Below are 24,753 nucleotides of genomic sequence, written 5' to 3' on the forward strand. Positions count from 1 at the left end.
GCAAACTTGTTTCTAGTCCCAGTGTTAGCGTAAGACCCGGAAGTATCTGTAGGATGCACTGATTAAACAAATCCCACATCCGGGTTCACAGTGTTCCGTTCCGTTGTGTAATTGGTGGCCAGTCAGCTATGTTCGGGGACTCCCACAAATTGTAAGAGCTAAAGTCGATTATGATTAATAAAAGTGTGTAAGGACTCTGATCTTGTGTATTTACGCCATATAAGTAATCATTTAGTTATATCAGTGTGCTTGCTTGTCTAAGACTGGTTTCTTCGTTGGGTCCTAAATCTTAGTGTTTAGGTAGAAATAACATATTCATTGCAAAAAACATAAAAAGATTACAAGTAAACTCTCTATATCTGTGAGGAAAAATCGGAAACTCCCTTTGGGAATGGACTCATGACCCGTTACCCTATCTAATACAGTATTGTGAACTATCTTAAACCCGACATCTGAGTATACGAACTCGAGACATGCGGATGGCCCGTTATCCGGAACATATATAAACCCCAAGGTATCTGAACCGACATCTTTCAAGACCGTCTCTAAATCCAAGACCCAACTAACGAACGAGTCATAGACAAGCAAGCACAACTGAGATAACTACATACTTTAAGTATACGGCGTAAATACACAATATCAGAGTCCTTACACAGTTTATTCAATCACAATCTGCTTTAGCTCTTACAATATCAAGACTCAAAAATTGTTGGATATTATCTTTTTCGCCGTGACTAGCCATTTTGAGTAGAGATTGAGAAAAGACTTAAATAAAGTTGACTTCTTAGTTACACGTTAGAAGTATAAGGCTCGATGGTCTCTTCTGTATGTTCAGAAAGTTAGAGACCGATACTATGGATATAACTAGTCTTTATATATATGAGAATTTCCCAGATATTCTCAGAATAGAGTATGTTTCATAGTGCGACATATTAACTTCCACGTGGCATAATTGTCATACGTTTCATAGTTGCCACGTATCATTATCGTTTCACATTTTGTTTACGCCTATGATGATATCTTATCACCTCTATAATAGTCATTTTCTATATTCAGCAAAAAAGGGGTTTGTTGAAAACCTTAGAACCATTGGTACAGGATAATAAGCATACATCAGTAAATATGAGTCCTTCAACAGAAGCTCACTACTAGAGATTACAATCTTTTCTTCGACATATATGTTTTTTGAAGGGCATGAAATATTGCAGTGGTTGCTTCTCACTCACCGACATACAAAGTAATACAGTTTTATATTGGGCAAATAACATCTACTAGTTCCATTTGCAAATCTTCCTGTCTTTGCCAATTTTTCTGGCTTATTATGAAGGTACATCTTCACTTGTCTCAAAGATCTGCAAAACCAGAGCGGTTCAAACCATCTCAAAAAAACAAAAGGCGGGACTTAGTTCTTAGTCCAACCTCACACTCCCCATCCAGGATAATCTGGCCCTATACGCAGTCTGTTATGACTTGGAAGGTTCCCAGAACCTTCTTGTCACTTCGTAACTTCGTGCAAAGCGATGTCAGAATATCTAGAAATGAAGTGAAAAAAACAGCGTAATTCTTACTTTGGCAGGAATTTCGTGAAGTTGTAGTTAGTTCCAGAAGTGAACTTTGAGCGTTGCCAGAGCTATCCAAAAAAGCGTCAATTGTCAGGTAAATGCTGTTTCAAGTTTTTGCCTTACTTGCAAGCTGTTTACTTGCTGTTCAAGGGCTGAGTCTGACTGGTTCAAGAACTCTAGTGGTCCATGACGACAAAAACGTTCCCTCGGCAGATTACTCTAAATTCGTTACTCTTTTGAAGGGTCATTCGCTCGAATTGAGCTTTGTGGATGTGTCTGAGGAGGATGTTGACACGATAGAGCTATTCCAGATGGAGGACAGAAAGTATGATAACCTGATCGTTTTCCCTATAAAGGGTAAGCTATTGAACAAGAAAGTCTCCTCTAAGGCCCTGTTGCAGTTTTTCGACAAAGGTGGCAACATCTTCACCATGACCTCTCCCAATGCAGTTGCTGAACCGCTGCGCAATTATTTGAACCAATTGGGTATATATCCATCTCCAAAGGGCCAGCAACTCGTAGACTACTTCCAATCCGACAGTGCCGAGGAAGTTCTGAAGGTGTCCTCGAACTTGCTACAGAACAGATTTGTCTTCGAATCTCCAGATGGCAAAACCAGTTTCTCATTTGGCAAATCTTCCGTGGCTTTATTGGATAACCGTGAACAGATCGTTCCAATTCTAAGAGCGTCGCAAACCGCAACCATCAATGGTAAGGGCGACGAAGAACCTTGGATTGAGGCCGGTTCGCAAGGTTATGTCGTGACCGGGTTTCAAGGTTTGAATAATGCAAGGACTTCCTGGGTCGGCAGTGTTGACTTCTTGAAGGACGAGTCCTTCAACACCAATGATCAATTCATCAGTGAGTTGATCAAGTGGACTTTCCAAGAGAAATCTGTCATCAAGAGCACTGGCGCCTTGCACACTCATGCTGATGGCACTCCATACGATACTTTAAAGTACAAAGTCAACGACGAAGTCAATTACAAGGTCGGTCTATCGGAATGGGTTGATGACAAGTGGGTGCCCTTTGTCGCGGATGACGTTCAGTTCGAGCTGAGACAGGTTGACCCATACTATCGCCTAACCATGGTTGGTGCTGAGACGGATGGGGAAGTGCAATACTACACAACTGGCGATTTCAAGTTACCGAACCGTCACGGTATGTTCACTTTCTTAACAGACTACAGAAGAGAAGGTCTGACATTTATCCGCGAGGCAGACGTCAGGGCAATCCGTCATCTAGCAAACGATGAATATCTACGGAGTTGGGCCATCACAAACGCGTGGGTCTATATGGCCACCATCTACGTGGTAATCGTTTCGTTTGTCGCGTTTTTGATAATCTTTTTGACCACCTCTTCAAAGGACAAGAAAGCTACTGTCACAAAGAAAACCAATTGATTTACAACCAGCCCCTTGGAAAAAGAACTCGCTGAATAAAGGATGTACAGCATATACTGATATAACACTTTTATACAATACAGAAAGTGGGAACTTGGATGAGTGCAATGAGGCTCTTCCGAAGAGAATGCTATTATTGTCACTACTGTCTGACGACCTGGATCTTGTTATCTTTCTTCCACTGTTCAAATTCGTTGGCCACTTTTATCATCTCCGCCTTCATACCGGAAATCGTATCCGTCAGATTCTGTCTCTTGGTCTCCAATATAGGTTTTGTAGTTTCAACGTCACTCTCCACAAGAGCACCGCCGACCATTCTATAACATTTCCTTGCAGGGTCAGTCTCCTCTAACGTCTTCAAGACGACTTCATGCTCATCTTTATCCCGTCCGAGCTCAATGATCTTGCTCTGCAATTCCTCCAGAGTTTGCTTGTACTCATTGTATTTCAATTGGAAGTCTAATAAAGGTCTGTTAGTAAGAATGAGCAAAGATATTTTAGCGAAATGATTTGGAAACCATCGTTCATTCACACATACTATTATTTGGCCGCTGTTCCATTGTTATAGAGTCCTATCTGCTTACTTGGCTTCTGTCGAGAAGGGCAGCTACACTATAGTATGTCGCTTTATATGAAACTTCTCTTTTTCATCAAAGTTTTTTCTTAAGCAGTATTTTTTCTATTAGTACGTTGTGCAATGATCACCTCGAAGACGAGGGCTGTTATCACGGTGTATCTATGTATGCAACGACTGGTATATAGTTTTGTATGTTTACGGCTAGGTATCCTTCCCCAACCTTTTTTTTTTGATCTTGTAGCGTCTTGGGACCCCAGTAAGTAAATTAAAGCGCCTAAAAACACTAGGAATACTCCAAAGTACCCAGTCTCGGAAAGAGTGTTGTTGAACAAATAGACGCTCAACAGTAAACTTATAAATCTTCTGACCAGTAGTACTACAGACAAAGTTAATGCCCCAGTCTGGCTTGCCAGTTTGCTGACACCATTGATGCAAATGTATTGCGATAAGACGTTCCCCAGTAGGTACATTGCCTTTCTTGGGACAGAGTAACAGATATGGCCGTAACATAGAGTATGCGTTTTCGTATCGTTGAAGAGTAGCGTTCCCTCGGTCCATATTTGGTTGTGGTTGAACAGAAAGAGCGGTAAAGAGAGGAAATGCAGATAGAACACATTCTCCCTCCAATGCTTACCGTACGTGGTATAGGTCCATTCCGTTAAAACTGAAAGGAAAGATGACAGAAACGATGACAAAATGAGAAGACAAACGCCCTTCATAAAGGATGAATCGCCGTACACAATCTGGTGAGAGAAGTTTCCGACCATGTTTTGCAAGCCGTTCCAGTGGAAATTGTCCTCTTTGAATAGCGACGCAAGAACAGCACCTGACGTAAGTAACGTCGTCGAAAACACCTGCAAGCTTGAGTACCTCCTCCCAGTCAAGACCCGGCATACACAAACTGTTATTACTGTGCTGAAACATCGGAATACAATGTGTATTGGCATAGAAACGTTGTATTTTAACGCACTATTGTTAGTGATGGAACTTGTATAGTACAGGATCACGGATAAAACGTAAATCTTCACAGGGGTCTGTAATCTCCTCAATCGCGGTAGTTTCCCTTCAAAATTTACCACATCTCTTAGTCCAATAAGGGACACCAGCAGAAACTGGCAGAAAGTAATCAAAGCTGTCACATTCGAAGCTGCGTCCCCATCTTCCCTCTGGACCAAGTATTCCAATGTGATAACACTTCCGCAACAGCCACCAAAGATACCGCTAATTGACGTGAGAATCGAAGACATTAGGAACGCTGGATCATCACGGAATCCCTCTGAGTTGCTGGTCCGATTGTTCTTCCACGTTTATGCCCCACTGTGCGTTGTAAGCGGCGTTGAAATTTCAGAATTTGAACGAAATTTGTTTAAGTTAAAACTTGACTTATAGGGCCCCAACACCCAACTTATTGCTTTTGTTGCTGTCGCAGTCCGGGTCTATGCTATGCAGGGAGGCAAGGGACACCAGTACCAATGAAGAGCAAATCTAGTTTTGTTTCCATCGATAAGAGCTTTGCTTATGCTGAATACAAGAAGTTGGCACCGCCATTATCGAGCGATAGGACTACCTATGGATCGATTTTCAGACAGGTTGAAGCGGAGCTAACACAAGTTCAGGATGATACTATGGCGGTGTTTAAAGTCCTTGATAAAGATATTGATGAAGAGATAAAACAGATAGAAGTGCTAGAATTGAAGTTGAAAAGCTCGCACAAGAAGATCAAACACTCATACAGCAAGACACTCAAGCTACGAGATAAGAACCAACGATACAAACATTTTTGCAAAACGCTGGATTCTATGGAAACTCGAATGGAGAAGTTAGACGAACAGTTTGAACTACTGAACAAATCGTCAGACCTTGTGTTGGACAGTATTGTTGCCGCGAATTCATACAGAGAGCAGTGCAATGATCCAGCTACATACATTATGATGGACGAATTTAGCAAAAAACGGTACCCAACACTGTTTTCGGTTCTTCAACTGAAATTTCCAGAGACTCTTCGTACATCGCAAGATGCACTATCTATATCTATGGAGGATGAAATAGAACAGGCTCCTCCATTGACTACGACTAGCAAGACACCGGATTTGACTTTAAAGTCGCAACGGGACCGAGACAGTTCTGTAAATGGACACCTAGTGTCAATTTTTTCACCAGTACGAACACCTGCATCGCCATACACCACTCTAGATAATGTGACGTGTGATGGTGGCTTCAATCTGAATGTCCCAAAGTTAAGTAAGAATTCTATCTAACGGTTATACTAAAATTTCGGGCTTCGGATTTGGATGACGTATTATCTGCCCATTAGAGTTATACTTCTGTCTTAACTCATACGTCCAGGATGCTTTTGGTCCAAAACTCTTTGCATTATATCCTTGAAAATTTGGTATATTGGTGACGCCTCATACAGTTCAGTTAAGGTCTTTTCTTCTGTCTTTTGGTTTTCAATTAGTTCCACAAACTTGGGGTCTATCGGGATGTTCCCCAAGTAAGGCACCTCAAACTCTTTTGCTAGTCTTTCTCCCCCACCACTTGAAAATATGTTCGTACATTCTGCACAGTACGGGCAGATAAAACCAGACATGTTCTCAATGATACCCAAGACATTTAGGTTCACCTTCTTACAGAAATTCAGCTCCTTTTTGACATCAGAAGTTGCAACACTCTGCGGTGTTGTTACGACGAGAGCCCCATCGGGCTCGGCATAACGTAGATTTTCTGCAATCGAGATATGTTCGTCGGATGTCCCAGGAGGCGTATCAATCAGTAAATAGTCTAACTCACCCCAATAAACGTCTTTAATAAACTGCTTTATCATAGCTGTCTTTTTGGGACCCCTCCAAACCACACTGTTGCCTCTGTCACCAAGCAAAAACCCTAGAGACATCACGCTCAGAGATGCTTCAGCATTAGTATCCACTTTAACGGGCATCCAACCATCCGCACCTTGAAAGATAGATTTGCCCTCTAGTCCAAACATCCGAGGTAGTGAGGGGCCCGTTAAATCAATGTCGAGTACACCGACTTTGTAGCCCATTATGCACAGGGATAGTGCCGTCTGAATGGTTACTGAGCTCTTGCCCACCCCACCTTTACCTGACAATATGAGAATAATGTGTTTTACTTGAGCAAGCGAGACAGCAGCTACGGCCTGCTCCTCCTCCCCATCTTCCTGAGTAGTTTCATCAAAACTCATGTTAAGTATGTTCGATTTCAATGGAAGGGTGATCTTTTGGTGTAATCTCAAGTGATCTCACTGTGATCTCTGTACGTTTCGTTCATAACTGCATATATACTTTGAGCTTCGAGCTATTACTAATCTCAAAGTCATCGCTCTGATGATTTTTTTATTGATTTTTAAAGAAGGGTGTAGCAGGACAATAGCACAGCTTGAAGCGTAATTAAAGGATAGCAGAGCTTCCACTGGTGTAGCTCGATTTCCGGCTCGAGCGCGTGTCAAAGTTCATAATATTCGTAGGTGATTCTTACAACTCCCACCTTAAAACATGTCCATATATACTATAATATAATGATTACTATTCATATTTACACTCTTTTTTTTGACATGCCACGGCGCCCTGTTGATACCTACGGGGCACCCCGATACTAGCCCTGTATTATATACTACTCTTGAGCAAGCGTGATCGTCAGCATCAAAAGTAATAATTAGTACCCTTTCAAAAGAGAGTACAGATAATTAAGCAATTTGTAAAACTGTCTGGGGTGTATGAAGAGCAAAAGCCAGGGTCTGACTGAATTAATGCGACCTTAGGTCTGCGTTGAGGTGTGGTTGTTTACTTCCCTCTGATTTTGGGATGGAGGTAATATCTGATCTTGGCCACGGTTCTGACACTGTTCCTGTAAATGATATTGCTGTGGTTGTTGCTGCTGCGGTTGCTGTTGTTGCCCTTGGTAAGGATATATGTTGGGAACTAGTGGTGTTTGGGAACCGTAACCACCGAGCTTTGGATTGTGGTTCATATGCTTTTGTTGTGGTATGTACTGGTATGGTACTTGACTTGCTTGTTGCTTTAGCAATGATTCGTACGACTGTTGTGGTTGCTGTGAAAGCCCAGCACTGTAGCTACCAATGAGCGACCCGCCCGCACTACTACCCGAAAGATTCTTGTTGCTCATGCTTAACGGGGTTGGGACCATCGAAGTATCATTTGCCATCGGTGCACGCGAATTCACTCTGTTGTAGCCCAAATTGTTTGCGTAATAAGGGGGGTTACTGCTTATTGGATACGTTGGATACGCATTTCCAGCATGCGACATATTCATTTGTTGAGTCTGAACGGATGTGTTAACGGCGTTCTGTCCGTTATTTTGGTCAGTTTGATAGTACGGCACACCCATAGCTGCTGCTGTATTCTGTTCGTTGTAGCCAACGTAGGGTGCTGATGCAGATTGATAGTATGGGAACGTGTTCATGGAAGGCGTCGATAACTGTTGATGGGACTGTGGTGGTCGTTGTTGCGGAGGTGAGCTTTGTTGCGGTACTGGTGGAACCTGGCCATACTCAGCTGGGTAATATTGTGCACTCTTGAGGTAGTTGTACGGAGCAGTAGAAGTGAGTGGCACGTTACTTGCACTATTGTAGTTGTTCGATGATACCGGGTATATTGGTGCTTGTGCATTGGATGGCTGTTGCAACCTGTAAGATGCATTTATAGCTCGACTCGTTGGATCGGTGGTTGTCATATCTTCATTCTTCATTTGTTGGTTCATTCCAGCAACCATACCAGAGCTGTTCGAGCTGTTCGCTCCACTATGCAAACCTGGATTGTTGTTTGTCGGTGCAGTGTTGTCAGCATAACCATGGGTATCCGCTCGGTTGGGGAGCTCTGTCGTTGCAGGTATGATCATATCCTTCCCATAGTGGTTCACCTGGTTAACAAACTGTGGGCGGTACTGGAGCTGTAATGTGGAAGATAGTGCGTCCGTTATTCTGCTCGTTGTATTTACTGTATGATGGCGCTTAACCGGAGACTCCTCATCAAATGCCCCTGCATGGGGGCCGGTCTTAGCAGGATGGCCCTTCACATTTCCAAGAGTAGTGCTTTCCATGGCATCAATCAGCGCAGGTATTGGCGCGACGTCTCTGAACATCGGCGAGTCCTTTACAGTCACCAATCTGTTCTGTTTGACATCATTTAGCGTGTAGTAGGACACTATATGGAAATTCTCATGTGAATTCAAATTGGCACGTTTCATACTAACGGATATTGTTTTCTTTATAAGGCCCGCGTATTTCCGAGGTTGTACGAGATTAACTGTCCTATTTTTGGACATCTGTTGTGAAACGTCGCCATTCATCGGCGTGGGGCCGACCTCCGTGGTGCTCACCGGTTCCACAAAGCGATTCTCATTGGATGGATGGGCCATCGTATTCTTGGATAGTAGTGGCGGCAATTTGAGTTTCGATAAATGTTTTTTCTTCGCTCCCTCCGATCCAGAGTTTGTGAGTGTAAAATGCATCGTACTTTTATCAACTTCCTTGTATATCAAAAACTTCCCTGCAATTCTCGATGGGGACCACGAGACGCCATCCGTCCATCTCTTAATTCCTGAAATCTCCTCAATGAACACAAAGACGTTGCCGGAAGCGATGAGGTAAGGTCTTTCAATCTCATACGGTCTGCGAGGAATGTGTTTCAGTTTCCCATCGAAAATTGCTTGTAGTAAGAGCAATGCATCCTGTTCATCGTCGAGGTACCCTTTGAATGTAGGTTCGATATCCATCCCCAAAATGGTTCTCAACCACTATGTGTATGTGTATTTTCTTTTTTCCTTCTCAATTTTTACCAGAGCGTTTGTACGATCTCTGGCGTTTGACCCGCGGACGTTAAAAGCAATGATCCCTTCTATCTATTCTCTAATTATACAACTGCGGTAATCCTGTTTTCCTCCTCTTTTGGCGTAGGTGTTTCTTAATCACTACACTTGAACCACCACTAAGCTTATTTTAAAACGGCTGTGCGATGCTATAGGAAAGGCCTCATGTACAAATGTGTAGATATCCAGGAAAGCAAAAAAATTAAAAAGAGGTTGAAGAGAATTCAAAGAATTCAAAGAAAGAAAAAAAATAATTAACAGAATTCTTGAATATGAGGGCGAACTGGGAGTACGTTTCAGTTGATGATAATCTCTCCGTATTTCCGTCTCACCTTCTTTTAACTTCTTTCTCTCTTTCCTTTCTCTGCAGCCCTTCAAAGAGTTGACGAAAGTAAAAAAGTTATGTGTGGTTTCCTCAATCTTCAAAACTTTCTTGAAAAAACGGGATGCTTGGTACGGACGTAAGAGGATGATCAAGAGGGAAAGAAAGAGAGAGAGCGACTGGGAACAGGGAAAAGGAAAACAAAGGATATGAAAGAAACTGGCAACTTTTTCAAGATAAACAGCCAACGATAATGTAGTTATATCAAGATGTCAACGGACAAAAGATGTTACAGCAAGAAGGCCCAATTTAAATAGAGAAGCGGAAATGGTTCAAAGTTTTTGGCACATAGCATAAACCTTTCTTTTTACTTCGGATCTCCCCCTCCTCTTTCTTCTCTCTCTCCTAACAGTCATTTCTTATTTCTCATTCAAGGTTTTAGTTGTTGTTTTTGTTCTTGCCTTGACTTCGTCATTGCCGGACAAACTTCTGCCAACAGGCCTTTTCTTTTTTAGTTTTTCTAGTTGTTTTTTTTCATTTCATCTTCCTTCCTTCGTTCTGTGCAGTCTGCTCCTCACCTCGGCGTGCTCTTTCTCCCTTTCACTCTCTCTATCCCTTTGTTTAATCCGTGTGTCTATCTTCTGTTGAGCTTTCTCCGTTTTCCGCTGTGCCCCTCTTCAAAGAGAAAGTCAAAAATTCCTCAGAGAATGTACGTAGAACAACCAGAATTTACTTTTTTTTTCCAATTTTTGTTTTGTTTCTTTTAAAAGAGGGGAACAAGAGCAAAGGATTGATGGATATAACAGGAAAAGCGGTATTCTAGAGGTACCGACCATTTTACAGTGGGAATGGAACAAAAAAATGCGTAAACAAGCGCAAATTTAGTAAAAAAACTTTAAAATATTGGCGTGTAGCGTGGTGCGTATTATTCCGGATTTTGTCGAGGTAAACAAAAACCAAACCATCGCTACTATTATTAATAGTAATCGGATACCAAAAGTATGGCCAGAACAATAAATCCGTGATGCGGAAGACCGCACACCAGATGGGTGCCGTTTTTCTGTCTGGTATTGTTTTTTTCTTTTCTTTGCCTTACTTCAGTCTCCTTCCCCAATCTGTAACAATTCTTCGTACCGCTCTGCAATCCCGTACAGGGAACCCTATTCTTACTTGCAATAACCTCCGTTCGGTCCAGGAAAATAAGCAATGCATGTCCCAAATAGGCCATATACGGACGTAATAGAGCCACAGAGAGAAGCGGAAGTATGGACAAAAAATAAGCAAAAAATGTCCTCTTCTCCTATTAAGACTCTTCTTCTTTTTTTTTTTCCCTTTTCTCTCTCTGTCTCTGCATCACTTCACAGTTCTTGGCTTTCACTACACTTTCGTTACCTCTAAGATTCTTATCTGCGCTACCTCTATTGAAGAAAAGACGGAGAGAGACGGAGAGAGACGGAGAGAAAGACGGTATGACAAAGGAACTGCAGGAACAAATGCACATTTAATAATGACCCCTTTACCTCCAATTGTGTGTGCGTAAGGGGGGGGGGGGTTCCTTTGTCAGTAAGTTCTTTAAAATTTATTATCTGTTAGTATAGTTTGTGCGGGCCACATCTAACTGTCCGTTTCGTTTGAGTCACACGAATCTTAAAACTCGAAACCTGTTCCTATGGTATCCCTATGTACGCATTCTCTCTCTCTCTCATCTCAGGCATCCAACTCTATTCCACGTAAGCAATTGTTTGTTTCTTTCCCCTTTATGGCTAGAAATAGTGTTTGATACTGCGATAACCAAAAGAAAGGGGGAAATACCAAAGAAAAAAGAGAAAAGACTTTTTTTAAACCTAAAACCGCCAAAACCTGATCTCTGTTCGCGTGCCCTTAAGTCTCCAATAACCTATCTGATTCAGTCCTCTATAAGCTCCTAGCCTTCAAGTAAGGAAATAGAACTAACAAAAACCGGAGAGGCTAAAGAGTCAAATTTAATACGCTTGGTACTTAAGTTGAATCTTCTGGTGAAAGTACCTCCAGATGCCGCTTTCCATGTGTGCGTGTGTGTGTGTATTGAATACACTCTTGCATTCCAGGCGCATGTGAGGGGCCGGGAATTCAATTATTTCTCCGCCATTTTTTCTTACGTTCTCTCTTTCTCTACGGTCACAATGCACTTCGAATGGACATACTGGACCTCCCCCGGGTTTAGGCAGTAGCAGTATCGTTTGCACCACAGTTTGACTCGTCTGCTAAATGTGTCTTTGACCTCTAATTATCGAAAAGAAAAAGAAAAAAAATCCTATTTTCTCTCCTTTCCTGCATCACTTTCTGACCCGGAGAGGAGTTGACGGAGTACAACTGCCGAGCCTACTTCGCTTGTCCATGACCTGTAAGCATGTGAACCTCCCTCCTTTGATATTAGCTTTTATTTCCGTTCTGATATTGTTTTGGGTCTGACCTCAAAACCTTGTTCACCTTTTTGCCTAGACCACTGGAAACGGAAGAGAACCTCTAAATACGGGACACAGGCAGTAACTGCAAGAGCAACAACAATTACTCTGCCCTTAACATTGTTAGCCATGTTGTTGTTTTTTTGCTCTGCAGGGGAGCACATTCATAGTTTACAATGGTTAGAAGTTCCTTCAGGAACGCCGCGAACAATAACACCCGCTTCTTCGGTTTTACGTCCCTCGTTCAACAACTACAGCTTTTTGCAGAGAAGTCACTTGAAAAGAGAGAGATAAAAAAAATTTTCTTGAGGAAAATAACAAACGACAACAACAGTGACAACAGTGACAACGCTCACAAATGGCTGTAGAAAGAAAGAACGCAACTACATTTGTTCTTTGTTTCTTCTTTTTCCTTCCGGTTCTTGCTTCTTCCATACTTCAAACAAAAGTGTAGTGAACAAAAAAACGAAAAAGACGAAGCTGCACATGGGTCTTTTGTTCGTGTCACCGGTTTTTCTTCCCACCGATTTCTCTTCCCACCGATTTCTCTTCCCACCGATTTCTCTTCCCACCGATTTCTCTTCCCACCTGTCTGTCTTCTCCTCTCTTTTTTCTGAGGGCCTCTATAAAGTGACAGAAGAGAAGACATTCTCTTGCAACTTGACTACCGCTGAATTAAAAAATCTTTTCGCTCGAGGAAAAGTTCACATAATCACCCCCAAGCGTAGCTTTTGTTCATTTCACTATCATGACTGTAGATTGTAGTTTTGTAGCTTGTACTCTATCCCTTTGGCAGTAATGGTATGATGGAGTGCGAGCAAAATGTACCGGTTTGTTCATTTTTCTCTTTTGCAAGAAATCCGCAAAGGTAGGATCGGTTTAGATTCAAATTAAGTCACCCTAAGAAAAGTAACTGGGAGTGGAAGAACAGAAAACAAATGGAAGAATGGGAGATAATGTATCGATCGTCTTGGCAATTGACCTCTTGTCGACACTAATTGCACCTCTTTCTTCGCCATACTACTGGGATCTGACTGTATTACTGACCTTTTCTACAGTGGCCCCTTGGTTAACAAACGAACGACCTCCATATTCTGTCAAGAGTAGGCTGGTACATGTCGATATTCCCAGAGGTTCCACGACACTGTACTCCATCGCGAAGTAACCTTGCTGAAAGTATGTAGAATATTCTTGCGCATTCGGGTAAAAGTCAGGAATCGTTCTCTGTAGGTCATTTTCAAAAAGAGCAAAAAATTGCTTGGGGCTATCATGTAAGGAATGCACGCACTTGTGGGCTGTCTTGGCGATTCATAGTGCAGTTCGCAGAGTAGAGACTAGTCAGACAAAAAATTATTGTGTGCCACTATTTTACTGCACTGTTATGTACTTGGCTGTACGGCGTAAAACACTTCCCTAGCCCATCCAATCGATTTTTTCCTTCTCCATCCTCTCAGTTGATTAACAAAATGAGGTGAGAAAGAACCAACGGAAAAGTAGTGGCATTCACGAACGCACTCATTAGATCATCATGGGAGTTGTACCATATTGGAGTATTGTGATTTGGCGAAAAGGTGTCTCTACGATTAACACACAACTGAGCGTATCTCGACTAGCTCTAGCCTATGCAAATCGAGGAGAAGGAGTGAAAGACAAAGAGAAACAGGGTAAAGAAAGAAAGAGAGACGAACACATGGACTGTAGCTGCGGGTTAAACTCTGTGACGCACAAAAACAGATCAGATCTGGATTTTGGATCCCAGTTTAATCCAGTCTTGATTGTTGGTTATTCAAAATAATGCTCTAAAATCAAACAAAAAGAAACTACACGTTGGAGTTAATAGACCTTCTAGTGATCAACGGAAAGTATTCAAAGTAAAGACTGAGCCTATACTAATCACAGAAAGGATAGTAACGCTCGAGCAGCCTTTTACCAGTTTTGGAGGAAAAGGAACGATGGACAAACCACCGAACGTGTACCAATCCCGTTGCAGGATATCCACCAAGCAGTATTGAAACACCGACGGTTCAGCAAATTTATGGCATGGTGATTCCATTGAGCCAGAAGATATTGACACGATTTTGCTCGAAAAAACAGCAGTATTCTTTTCTCATGATATCAAACTTCGCTTTTAACATTCTGCTAATCAATTTTCAGAACAACTTCAGCTTTCAGAAGGCAGCGGATGACCACAGATATGAAATTTGGTAGTTTCCGAATTGTCAGCAATTAGTTCCTAAATTGAACAGTTAACCACGTCATCTTTCTATGAGAAATTCCACTTCAAAAATATGGCCAAATGGGGAAGATAGTATTCACAGCAACCAATAACCAAATTGCTATAGGTGCGGTACACCCGGAATAGTCCTTGGAATTACAGTAAAGCTTTGAACCATGGAGCAATATTGTTGAAACAATCAGAGAAATAATGTAAACATTCGCCTTATCTTGTTGGATGAGTAAGCTAAATGCGGTTGTTCGTAGGGTCGAAATTGAAATGTAATGCCGCACTAACCCCTCTCTGTTCAATGGATATGGTTGCTGTTTAACCTTTTGTCCCGCCATTTCCTCCACCTAACAAACCCTAGTTCCATTGTTGCCTTTCCACGCGTTCTATATGCAGGCAGTGCTTTTTACGTTCGCTAACTGAACGACACCCAGCTTGTGCCTAAAGCAATGACATTTTTGTCTGCAGTTTTGATTAAACGTTTCATATTCGGTAACTGTTTCACCCGTATCACTAGTGTGACTGGGATAATGTTACCTCCTTATTATGATTGTTCGTTGGTCTCCTTATGTTAAAAAGAAAAACAGTGGAACATCGACTGCGGAAGTGGAAGGCTTCGGTGTCGCCATCTACAGCAATCCTCAGAACAGCGCTGTTACTTTGCGTCGTTACTTTGTTGTCCGAGTGTAATAGAAGTTTTAATTGCTGATATGTGCTTTGAGAAACTTCGGTGTAAATAAAGTTGAACTTAAAACATAGTTCGAAGACGGAAAAATTTTAATGAGAACGGCAAACAAAAAGCGGAAAGCATTCATCTTCTCACATTTGACGGCTTCAATTTGTTGAAAACTGAAAAGACCAGACCAGGAGGTCTGCGTCTTCTCTTTCGCCAAAATCCCAGTCGGTAGAGTTCTTGTATAGGCCAATTCAAATTTTCGGCTGTAACTTTATGGGTGGTTGATTGGTGCATTTAATGAAGCAACCGGCGACAAAAAGAATGATCCGAGGAAAAGATTTCATACGGTATCATTCGAAACATATCCGTAAACAGTAGGAAAGGGTAGCGTCGCCGGAACCGTTCTTTCACGAATGAGACGGTGTTTTATCTCACTTTTCATTCTTGAGTGCGAAAAGCAGTAGAAGGCTTTGAATACAAACATGATGAAACACAACTAGCCCGCACATCGTCTGTCATCGTGATTTGGTATCTATTGGTTCCGATTTACGTACATATTGGCTCCTGGGAAGGGAAGATTGGAGTTGAGTAAAACATTTCAGGACACTGGAGCTTGGTAAAAGAAACGTTGTTGTTATTTAGTTACTATAGAAAGGATGAAAGGGTCTGAACGGTGGAGGCTCTGAAGCCATTAACTTCGAAGTTTGACGGTGTGTTTATGACGAAGATCTTCGAGAAACTTTACTGGAATTGGTTTAAAGGCCCCAACAGTTTTCCACTTTGATGGATTTATTTCCCGAGATGTACTTTTCCGGACCCTTTGCTACTATATCCGAGCTATTTTCAATCAAGTCTTTAATCTTGCGTCAATACTAGTGCAGCGCAGGTGTTTGGATATGCATTCGTTGGTTTTCCTTTCGGTTCGTCGCCGCTCTCTGAATGTTTTTAATCACACTTTCAGGATATGCTTTAAAGTTTTACGGGGAGCAACCAAAAAAGATAAAATTGAAACTTTAAGTTTATCCGCTCTTATTCACAAAAAAAACTTTGGGAAAAGTCAAAAATCTTGTTTCTTGCCTTTACGTTTAATGCTTGTATTCAGAGCTTGATTGCAGTTAGTTTTAAAGTGTTGGAGCGTCCGAGCTTTGTTAATCAGGCACCCTCCATGCTTTGTGTTATTGCTGTTGGGAGACTCGGAGTTTAGAGATTATATTGAAAAGTTATCAAAGCAGATACCTTGCAAGTTTTAATATGTTCCTGAGAATTTGGACTCCACATGTGAATGGTGTTGGATGTAGAAAATAACGGGGATGCGATGTTATCATAGGCTTAAACTGACTACCCGATAGATGGTAAGATACATGCAATGTAAAGTAATACATTACTAATTGCATAGTCAAGCAATAGAAGAAATATACGACTCATGACATAGCCGTATAAAACAAGAATATCGTGGCACAAAGATAACACAGTAAGGATTGTGCTGTCGCATGATATATAGCAATCAAACTCTTGAATCTGTAACAGCCTTGTATAAAACTAACTCCAGCTATGACAAATGAACTGATCTTTCTGTTTGAAAAGCTCATAGACCCAAATACTTATATAACGAGAATAACTAAAGGTAAAGTGAACTAAATTCTTGTAACATATTCTACTACATGGAAAGCCACGGTGATTGCCACGCTATTTAACAAATAGGATCTCCTATGCATTTTGGTGTTATGGTAATTGCATAATACTCCAGTCTCTATAGTAATGCGTCTGAAGTCCCTTATGTGGGGACGGCCGCGTTTTACATTCACACAAATAATTCCTTGAGTGGGTTGAACATTTACTGAGAAGGCAAACATTCTATTATCCTAATGCTACTATATTCAAAAAAATATGTCACCGTAAAGTGTTCAGTCGGTATAATGTGTAACCTGTGAACCACCAGTTGAGGTGATTTTGTTTGGCACAAAATATCTGACATTTTGTTCTCCACAAACATCTCCTTTGTTTATCTGTCACCCAGGTGTTTGAATCATCTTCAGATAAGAATATATACTTGTCTAGAATACTTGAATATTCCGCTGTTAAAAAGCTCTTACCAACATTTATCAGAAATATTTGAGTGGTATATAAAAAAATAATGAAGTAACAATAGCAGCTCTTTAGGTTCCTCCAAAAAAAACAGTTCGGCAGCCAAAACTCTCTAATACTACTCATAATTTTCTCTACACGTACCCATCCCTCTTATTATGCTTTGGCAAAACGAATCCCTTATCCGGAACTGAAATAGAACGATATTGGACAAGGAAAATTCCTGAATTCATTGTTTCGAGTAAAAATAAACTCAAAATCAAGCTCCCACCCGCCTCTTGTTTACTCTTGTTTTAAATGTAAAAGCTTTAGGGCTCTTTCATGTTACCAGAGCTACAGGAGTTCACTAAGCAAAAACCACGTTCAGTCTCTGGAGAATTGCCGGTTTCTTCAAAATAAAGAAAGTAAAAATATAAAAATCCAGACTTTACTACTCCATTCCTACCGAAAAGTAGCATATATTATTATCTGCGGCAGTAGTAGTACATTGAAACCCAAGAGAAGTGCTGATGGTTACGACCTTGTTGTCGACAGTATAATAACAAGATAGTTCTTTATAATTGATGCTTAATGAGTTGCCAGCTTTCAATCAATAGGATATAAACTCTGAATTCAAGTACCATAAAAACCTCTCAAAATATTACGATTTGGAGGATTTGGAAGGTGCGATCTTAAATTGTTATTATGGCTCCTCTTTCCAAGTTCAAGATATTTGTTTGCATCTGCACAACGTTCATAATCTATCTGTTATATTCCAATAGTCCTTCTATCTGGTGATGGTAGATCGACAGATACGCCTGTGAGGTTAGAACAGTCCAACGGTTCCAACTAACTGCAGTTGTATAAACCAGTAGGGTCCCTGCAGCCGTCAATTGCAGGCTCCTCAAGTCTACATAAAGTGTTGTGTAAAGCTACAAGAAAATTTTTTCGACAACAACCCTTTGCATAAAATCGTTTCTTGTAGAATAGTCCGTATGGGATCTGTTAAATTCTAGAAATCCTTCTGTGGGAATATCTGATGTATTAGTAACGGATACGTCACTCTATGAAGCATCAGATATGCCTATTGGATTATAACAACCCAAAGGCCCGTATGAGATGATCATATTCTGATTCCACATCTCAACAGGATCATATTTTAATGTCACATCTCAACAAGAGCATGATGATAGGTAAGAATATAATTAACCGTATATCTGTTCAGAACTCTCACGTATCTCATTTAGTTTATTTGATGTGCACCATTTTCAAATATTTCGTGTGAAACGACTATATTATGATTAGCATAAAAATCAAAAAAAAGTGATAAAGTTTTTAATTTTCAATGTATAGAGTTTTGTTTTATCCCGTGATTTCAAAAATTAGTTTATTAAATTTAAATTATTTTATATCTCTTGAATTGTGTGTGCAAAAGAAAGTAAATATTATATGTTTTATTATTGGTTTATATCATTATTTTTTAAAAATTTGAATTTGTTTTTTTAACTGAATTGTATTGAGCGGTTTGAACTCGAGCTACTTTCTTTTTGGAACAGTTCCTTTTTGAAGTGAGCTCTAAAAATGGTCTGTTTATATTGTTGCAGTGTAGCCAGTGATTGTATAAAGGAAGTATTAAGGGTAGAATCCATAGTAAATTTTGTTCACTGTACTCAGTGGTAGATACGTAATATACAGTACTATTTTACATACGTTCGTCTTTTATAGGTGAGAAGGTTTTTCACCTCATCGACAAACTCAGGATGTTTCCATTTTGGCTAATAGGTAACAAAGCAATGATGTTGGCATTTTAAGCAATATCCCAACAATATCCCAACACACTCCCTTAACCAATATTGGTTACATCAGGAGTGAGGCGTTGTCCCGTACAATAACGCCTTTAGGCGGTCAAAGTCAGGGCGAGCTAGGATCTTTGTACATATGTCGGCTTGTTGTTTCTTCGTGTTGATATACGATGGTATAACAACATTTCCTTTGACGTTTTCCCGAATAAAGTGATAACGGACGCGAATGTGTTTTGTTTTGCTGTGGAACACTGGGTGTTTCAATGATTCCAGGGCAGACTCGTTGTCCACGTACAAATTGTGTGCGTCCTTCGGAATCTTCAGGCACTTGAGTATCTCGTCTAGCCAGATGGTTTCTTTGATACTCTCGTTAGCTGCCACGTATTCAGCTTCAGTGGTTGACAGGACAACACAAGGAATTTTTCTGGAGGCCCAGGATACAGATCCGTCGGCGTATTTTAGAACATATCCATAGGTGGATTTTGCCTCTGGGGTGTCAGCATAGGATGCATCGGTGTAGATGTCAAACCTAGATTTATTGTCATTTTGGTATACAATGGACTGGTCTTTGGTGGAGTCCAAGTAGGCGAGGACCCGTTTGGCCCCGAGCAAGTGGACTTCACGAGGATCTTTGAGGAAGCTGGAGAGGTACGAGACAGAGAAAGCTACGTCTGGCCTGCCTGTGTTGGCAACAAAGAGTAGTGTGCCAATCAATCGCTGATATTCTGTAATGTTGGATATCTTTGGAGATGCTTCCTCATATCGACCATGGGTTTGGAGTGGCGTGTGCGTTGGCTTCAGATCCTTGTATCCCAGTTCCCTGACCTTTTTCTCAATGTAGTCATGGAGACTGAGGCTGATCATTCCTGGGGATTGTTTGATATTCATACCCAGAAATTTTTGGATATGCCCCAGGTCTTTCATTCTGTACACAGAGGATAGATAGGCCTTAATTTTGTTGATTTCCTTATCCGATGGGCTGGCAATTAGCAAGTCATCTACGTATAAGGCGAGCAGACACAGCCGTGTTCCTGTCATACGGTAATACAGACCGAACTCGGCTGGATGTTGGATGAAACCGACATTACGCAGGGTACTCTTAATATGCTCGTTCCAGAGCAGTGGTGATTGCTTCAATCCATACAGAGCACTGTTCAGCTTCCATACCTTCGTTTCATCCAGGTTGAACCCGGGAGCTTGTTTCACATAAATTTCGGTGTCAATTGGAGAATTCAAGAATGCGGTCACTACATCCATTTGGTGAATGGACATGTTGTAGCGTGCAGCGATCGCCAGGAACAGTCTCACAGACTCGTACCGGATGACGGGGGCAAACGTTTCGTGGTAGTCAATACCAGCTGTTTGCCGAAAGCCTTGGACCACTAGCCTTGCTTTGAACAGACCTGAGTCCTTGACAGAAAAGACCCACTTGGTCGGGATGGCCCGTCTGTTCGGCGGTAGGTCAACAAGCTCAAACGTTTTGGTGTCGTAGAGCGCCCAGAATTCTCTGTCACAGGCAGCATACCACTCGTTCTTATGTGGGGAGTTGCATGCCTGGTTGAAGGTTTTTGGGAGAGTCCCATCGTACGCTTGTACGGCCAAGGCGGTAGTTACCGGGTTTTCCTGAGTTGAGTTCTCATCACACACTCCCTGAAGTAGGAAACTGTGGTGTTCTGTAGTATCGCCAAAAGGAACCATGGTGCCTTCCAAGCCATAAGCCGGAATCGGTGTGTTACCGACAGCGTATTGATCTGTTACAACACCATCGTGCAGGGAATCACTGGCTTCTAGCAATTTGGTAGCGCTGCTAGGAGGAGCATCAGAGAATTTGGATTGAGGAAGACACGTACGTTTACCAGGACGGGACGGCGAGGAGTAATAGGTCTTGCCCACAACCAGCGTGGTGCACGTCTCAGGTGCAGTGACAGACACGGTTGGGGAAGACTTGGTCGGAGTAGGGGAGCGAAACCGCTTGATCGTATCACGCGCACCAGTCTGGGGCGCCGGTGTGGAGTCGTAACCAAGGAGCCGAATATCAGAGTATGTATCTGAGGACGGAGAAGATGGAGAGCTGGTTGGGGGAAGAAGGGCTTGACGTGCGGCACGACTGACGTTCTGAGAACTAGACCCAGGGGTCTCAATGATGGGAGACGTTGAAGAAACTGTAGGTGTGTTAACCTCCGATAGAGTGTGCGGAGTTAGCTCTTCAAGCTGGAACTGCTGCTCTCTGTGCGCTTCAAGCTGGAGCTGCTGTTCTCTTTGCTGAGCAAGAGACTGGAGTTCTGCGCGCAGCTGGGCAACTTCAGTCACCAAGGCCGCATTAGCACGTTGGCTCAGGTCGAGTGTCTGCTGTTGATTCGCGGTAAGGCGTGCGTTAGCCTGGACCAGCTGTGTTTGACCTTGCTGAAGGCGTTCTTGGCTGCTGAGGATAAGCTCAGTGTCAGTAGGCACATAGTCAGGCATTAATGTGTCCGAAGCAGGTGGAGAAGAAGGCGCGTCTGCAGAGAAAGACGCGGCCGAGCCAGTCGGAGGACTGGAGGGGACGTATTCAGAGTGTTCGGAGGAAGGGCTGCCCCAGAACGTGGAAGTGACCCTAGACATGTCTGACGAACGAGTCGAATCAGACGGCTCGGAGCTTTCCGAAGCAACGCTAGGAGAGTCTGACGAACGGGTCGTGCCGGAAGAGGAGGAGGCCCTTGGGGAGCCATTAGAAGGACGTGGAGATTCTGCGGTGGCAGAGGAGGACACCCTTGGAGAGCCGTCAGGAGTGTTGATTGATTCTGCGGTGGCAGAAGAGGATGATACCGAGGGAGGTATCGCCGAGGTTGAGAAGGTTGGCAGTTGCACCGGCGCGGGAGCAGTAGAACCCGGAGGTGAAACTGACGAGCAGGATGTTGCAGGATGTGCAGGAAGGCCGTGGGGAGCACTAGTGGCGAAATCGTACGCTTGTGCACTGGCAGACGTGTTGGCAAGAGGGTACTGCGACTCATCAAACTGAACCTGAGTCGAGACGTACGTCTTGTTCGTAGCGGGATGGTAGATACGGTAGCCACGATGGTCGGGGTCGTATCCAACCATCACACCAGAGATGGATGTGGGGGGAAGCTTACCGTCGCGAAGCACTGGAGGTAGCGTAGCATACGCCAGGCAGCCAAAGACCTGGAGGTGTGACAGGTCCATTGAACGAGGAGCATCTGTGTGCCAACGCTGATATGGAATCAGGTTCCGCTTGTGGAGTACCGGTGAGCGGTTAAGAAGATAAACCGCACAACGAAGTGCCTCAGACCATAGGAACGGTGGTACCCTTCCGTGGAGGAGCAGGCAGCGGACGCGCTCCTGCAAGGTCCGGTGGGCACGTTCTACAGCGCCGTTCTGGTAGCTGCTGTGTGGGACGGTAAGTTGATGATCAATGCCGCGTTGGGCAAAGAAGTCATGGAGTACATGATTGGTGAACTCACCGCCGTTGTCTGTACGGACTGCACACACCTTGTAGCCCCCACGGCTATCGAAAAACGTTTCTTGGGCGATAATCCAGTTGATGAGAGCCTTTGTAGCGTCAGCCTTGCTTTTCAGCGGGATGGCAGAGTAGTAACGAGAGTAGCTGTCGCTAATAGTTAGGAAGTACTTGGAGTCTACACACTCGTTATATCTAAACCCTCCACAAAGGTCTGTTTGAATCAGCTGTAGCGGAGCTGTGCTGGCAGAGCTGATGTGTCGGCCCTTGTGAATCTTCCCTTTCCCGATAGCACAGGTGGGACACACAGGGGTGTCTTTTGCAGAAGGTACGGGTAGGTGAAGAGTCTTAGCCATGGACTGGTACATTGCAGTGCCAGGGTGCCCGAGGCGTGAATGCCATAGGTCCTGTTTCCCAGGAACCACTTCCTCTGGTGCAGGAGAGGGTTGCTGGAACCCTGGAGTGTCACTTACATCAATCGACCAGAACGCCCGACGAGAGGGGTTTGAGTAGCGGTACAGGCCGTCAACTTCCAAGCCAATCGGTTTGGCTGCTTTGAGGTTGAGGTGTGTGGGATTCATCGCGTACACACGATCTGCCGTGAAGACAATCGCAGCCCCATTTTTCTTGGTCATTTGAGAAACCGAGATCAGGTTGGTGGGAAGTGATGGTACGTAATCCACGTTGGAGACCGTGCCGTTTTCGACTTCGGCATGTCCATGGCCTTCAACTGGTACAGCAGCACCAACACCGTGAACGGAGCCTTTGGCCTGGAACGTGATGTTAGTGAACGCGTTCAAGTCAGAGGCCATGTGATGGTCACAGCCGCTGTCGATGATCCATTCCTTCTGGATGCTGGAGGTAGGTTCTTTGGCAAGACACGCAATCATGCCGAACCGGTCATTCTCAGCAGATGGTACCTGTAACTTCGCGTCGGGGTGCCGCCGCTTGAGCGTTGGACAGTGTCTCCGCCAGTGATTTCCCTGACACTCGGGACAGGGACTAGGAGGATTAGTCGAGGTGACCTTCTTCTTCGCGACAAGAGCGGAAGAAGAGTGAGGTGAATTAACATTATCAAAGTCATGTAAGATAATATAATCCCTGATTTTAGCCACATTTACCGCTTCTTGCTCCCCAAATTTATCTAGTAGATGCTTCTGAGTAGAAGAAGAGGCCGTTGTAACATGGATAGCTGCTTCTAGGAGGTGGGGTGCTCGTTTCATCATACGATCAAACTGTTGAACCACCCTCATGGTTTCTTCAGCTGGCTTCGCACAGTGCTTGGTCACAGCAATGAAACCTAACACGGCGTCCTCTAGTTTGAGGACAGAGTACTCCGCTCTAAATTGTAGAAGAATCTCTTTGCCGAAATGGGTGTTGGGATATTGTTGGGATATTGCTTAAAATGCCAACATCACCGCTTTGTTACCTATTAGCCAAAATGGAAACATCCTGAGTTTGTCGATGAGGTGAAAAACCTTCTCACCTATAAAAGACGAAAGTATGTAAAATAGTACTGTATCTTATGTGTCTACCACTGAGTACAGTGAACAGAATCAACTATAGATTCTACCATTAATACTTCTTTTATACAATCACTGGCTACATTGCAACACTCTGTCTAACATGTCAAGCACCTCGTGTGCTTATTGTACTCAACCTAATCAGCATTGCATGTTATTTACAGCTCTGCTTTAGCTTTCTCAGCGTGTATTTTCTAAATTTGGTTGTAAATTCTACCGGTCTCAACAATCTCAGGAGTAATTAGAGCTAGCTTATCGTTTAATAAAGGTGTTGCAAGGTAAGTAGTGATTGCGCGAGACTCATATCAGCGGTAAAATTAATCGTAGCTTTTCTTTACTGTATACAATGGTAAATACGTAATATACGTTGCTATTTCACAAACATTCGTCTCTTGAACCTGAAAATATGTCCACTAATTAGTTGGCGAAGTGCGGTGTCAAATTCTGATCTAAATTTTGTTTTTAAAATCTGCTGTATCACTTATTGGGGCTCTTGTCCACAACAATTAACAGCGAAATAACTAATACCGTTGCTTTCCATGAGTCTGCACCCGTCACTGCTTAATACCAAATCTAATCCATTGATGTAGTACTAAATAATGGAATAGATAGTGCTGCAACGTCCCAGACAGAGACTTTGTACTTGCGAGACACCCCGGTGGTTTGCACTTCGCTCGTACGTTCAAAAATCCGTACAAGATGATTATTTACGCGTTAGCGCATCGATTTGCCAAAAGTTGCCCAAAGCGAGAAAGCCAATAAAGTATGCTCAAAACAAATAAACGTGCACCTGGGACTAGTCGGAAAGCAGTAGCGGTCACGAAAACAGTTCACCTGTGTATACGCTCGCTTCTCTCG

General features: G+C 42.8%; 7 protein-coding genes across 7 annotated transcripts; 2 read left to right on the top strand and 5 right to left on the bottom strand.

Annotated features, from left to right (window-relative positions):
- Positions 1 to 1,660: 1,660 nt before the first annotated feature.
- WBP1 (dolichyl-diphosphooligosaccharide-protein glycotransferase) lies at positions 1,661 to 2,965 on the top strand (the record flags this gene model as incomplete). The annotated part of the gene is made up of 1 exon (XM_022610664.1): positions 1,661 to 2,965. One exon carries the CDS (start codon positions 1,661 to 1,663, stop codon positions 2,963 to 2,965), a length of 1,305 nt encoding a protein of 434 aa, XP_022466938.1.
- Positions 2,966 to 3,107: 142 nt separating this feature from the next.
- Positions 3,108 to 3,525, bottom strand: GIM4 (tubulin-binding prefolding complex subunit GIM4; the record flags this gene model as incomplete). The annotated part of the gene is made up of 2 exons (XM_022610665.1): positions 3,108 to 3,424; positions 3,504 to 3,525. 2 exons carry the CDS (start codon positions 3,523 to 3,525, stop codon positions 3,108 to 3,110), a joined length of 339 nt encoding a protein of 112 aa, XP_022466939.1.
- A 103-nt stretch (positions 3,526 to 3,628) lies between these two features.
- YEA4 (Yea4p) lies at positions 3,629 to 4,789 on the bottom strand (the record flags this gene model as incomplete). Its single annotated transcript, XM_022610666.1, has 1 exon — positions 3,629 to 4,789. The coding sequence occupies one exon, from the start codon at positions 4,787 to 4,789 to the stop codon at positions 3,629 to 3,631; it is 1,161 nt and encodes a 386-aa protein (XP_022466940.1).
- A 225-nt stretch (positions 4,790 to 5,014) lies between these two features.
- VAB2 (Vab2p) lies at positions 5,015 to 5,800 on the top strand (the record flags this gene model as incomplete). Its single annotated transcript, XM_022610667.1, has 1 exon — positions 5,015 to 5,800. The coding sequence occupies one exon, from the start codon at positions 5,015 to 5,017 to the stop codon at positions 5,798 to 5,800; it is 786 nt and encodes a 261-aa protein (XP_022466941.1).
- A 71-nt stretch (positions 5,801 to 5,871) lies between these two features.
- Positions 5,872 to 6,744, bottom strand: CFD1 (iron-sulfur cluster assembly protein CFD1; the record flags this gene model as incomplete). Its single annotated transcript, XM_022610668.1, has 1 exon — positions 5,872 to 6,744. One exon carries the CDS (start codon positions 6,742 to 6,744, stop codon positions 5,872 to 5,874), a length of 873 nt encoding a protein of 290 aa, XP_022466942.1.
- Positions 6,745 to 7,316: 572 nt separating this feature from the next.
- MIT1 (Mit1p) lies at positions 7,317 to 9,293 on the bottom strand (the record flags this gene model as incomplete). The annotated part of the gene is made up of 1 exon (XM_022610669.1): positions 7,317 to 9,293. The coding sequence occupies one exon, from the start codon at positions 9,291 to 9,293 to the stop codon at positions 7,317 to 7,319; it is 1,977 nt and encodes a 658-aa protein (XP_022466943.1).
- Positions 9,294 to 18,978: 9,685 nt separating this feature from the next.
- On the bottom strand, positions 18,979 to 23,625 carry KNAG0L00780 (uncharacterized protein; the record flags this gene model as incomplete). The annotated part of the gene is made up of 1 exon (XM_022610670.1): positions 18,979 to 23,625. The coding sequence occupies one exon, from the start codon at positions 23,623 to 23,625 to the stop codon at positions 18,979 to 18,981; it is 4,647 nt and encodes a 1,548-aa protein (XP_022466944.1).
- Between the last annotated feature and the right edge of the window lie 1,128 nt (positions 23,626 to 24,753).

The sequence above is a fragment of the Huiozyma naganishii genome, chromosome 12, assembly GCF_000348985.1.
Source record: "Huiozyma naganishii CBS 8797 chromosome 12, complete genome".
Classification (NCBI taxonomy): domain Eukaryota; kingdom Fungi; phylum Ascomycota; class Saccharomycetes; order Saccharomycetales; family Saccharomycetaceae; genus Huiozyma; species Huiozyma naganishii.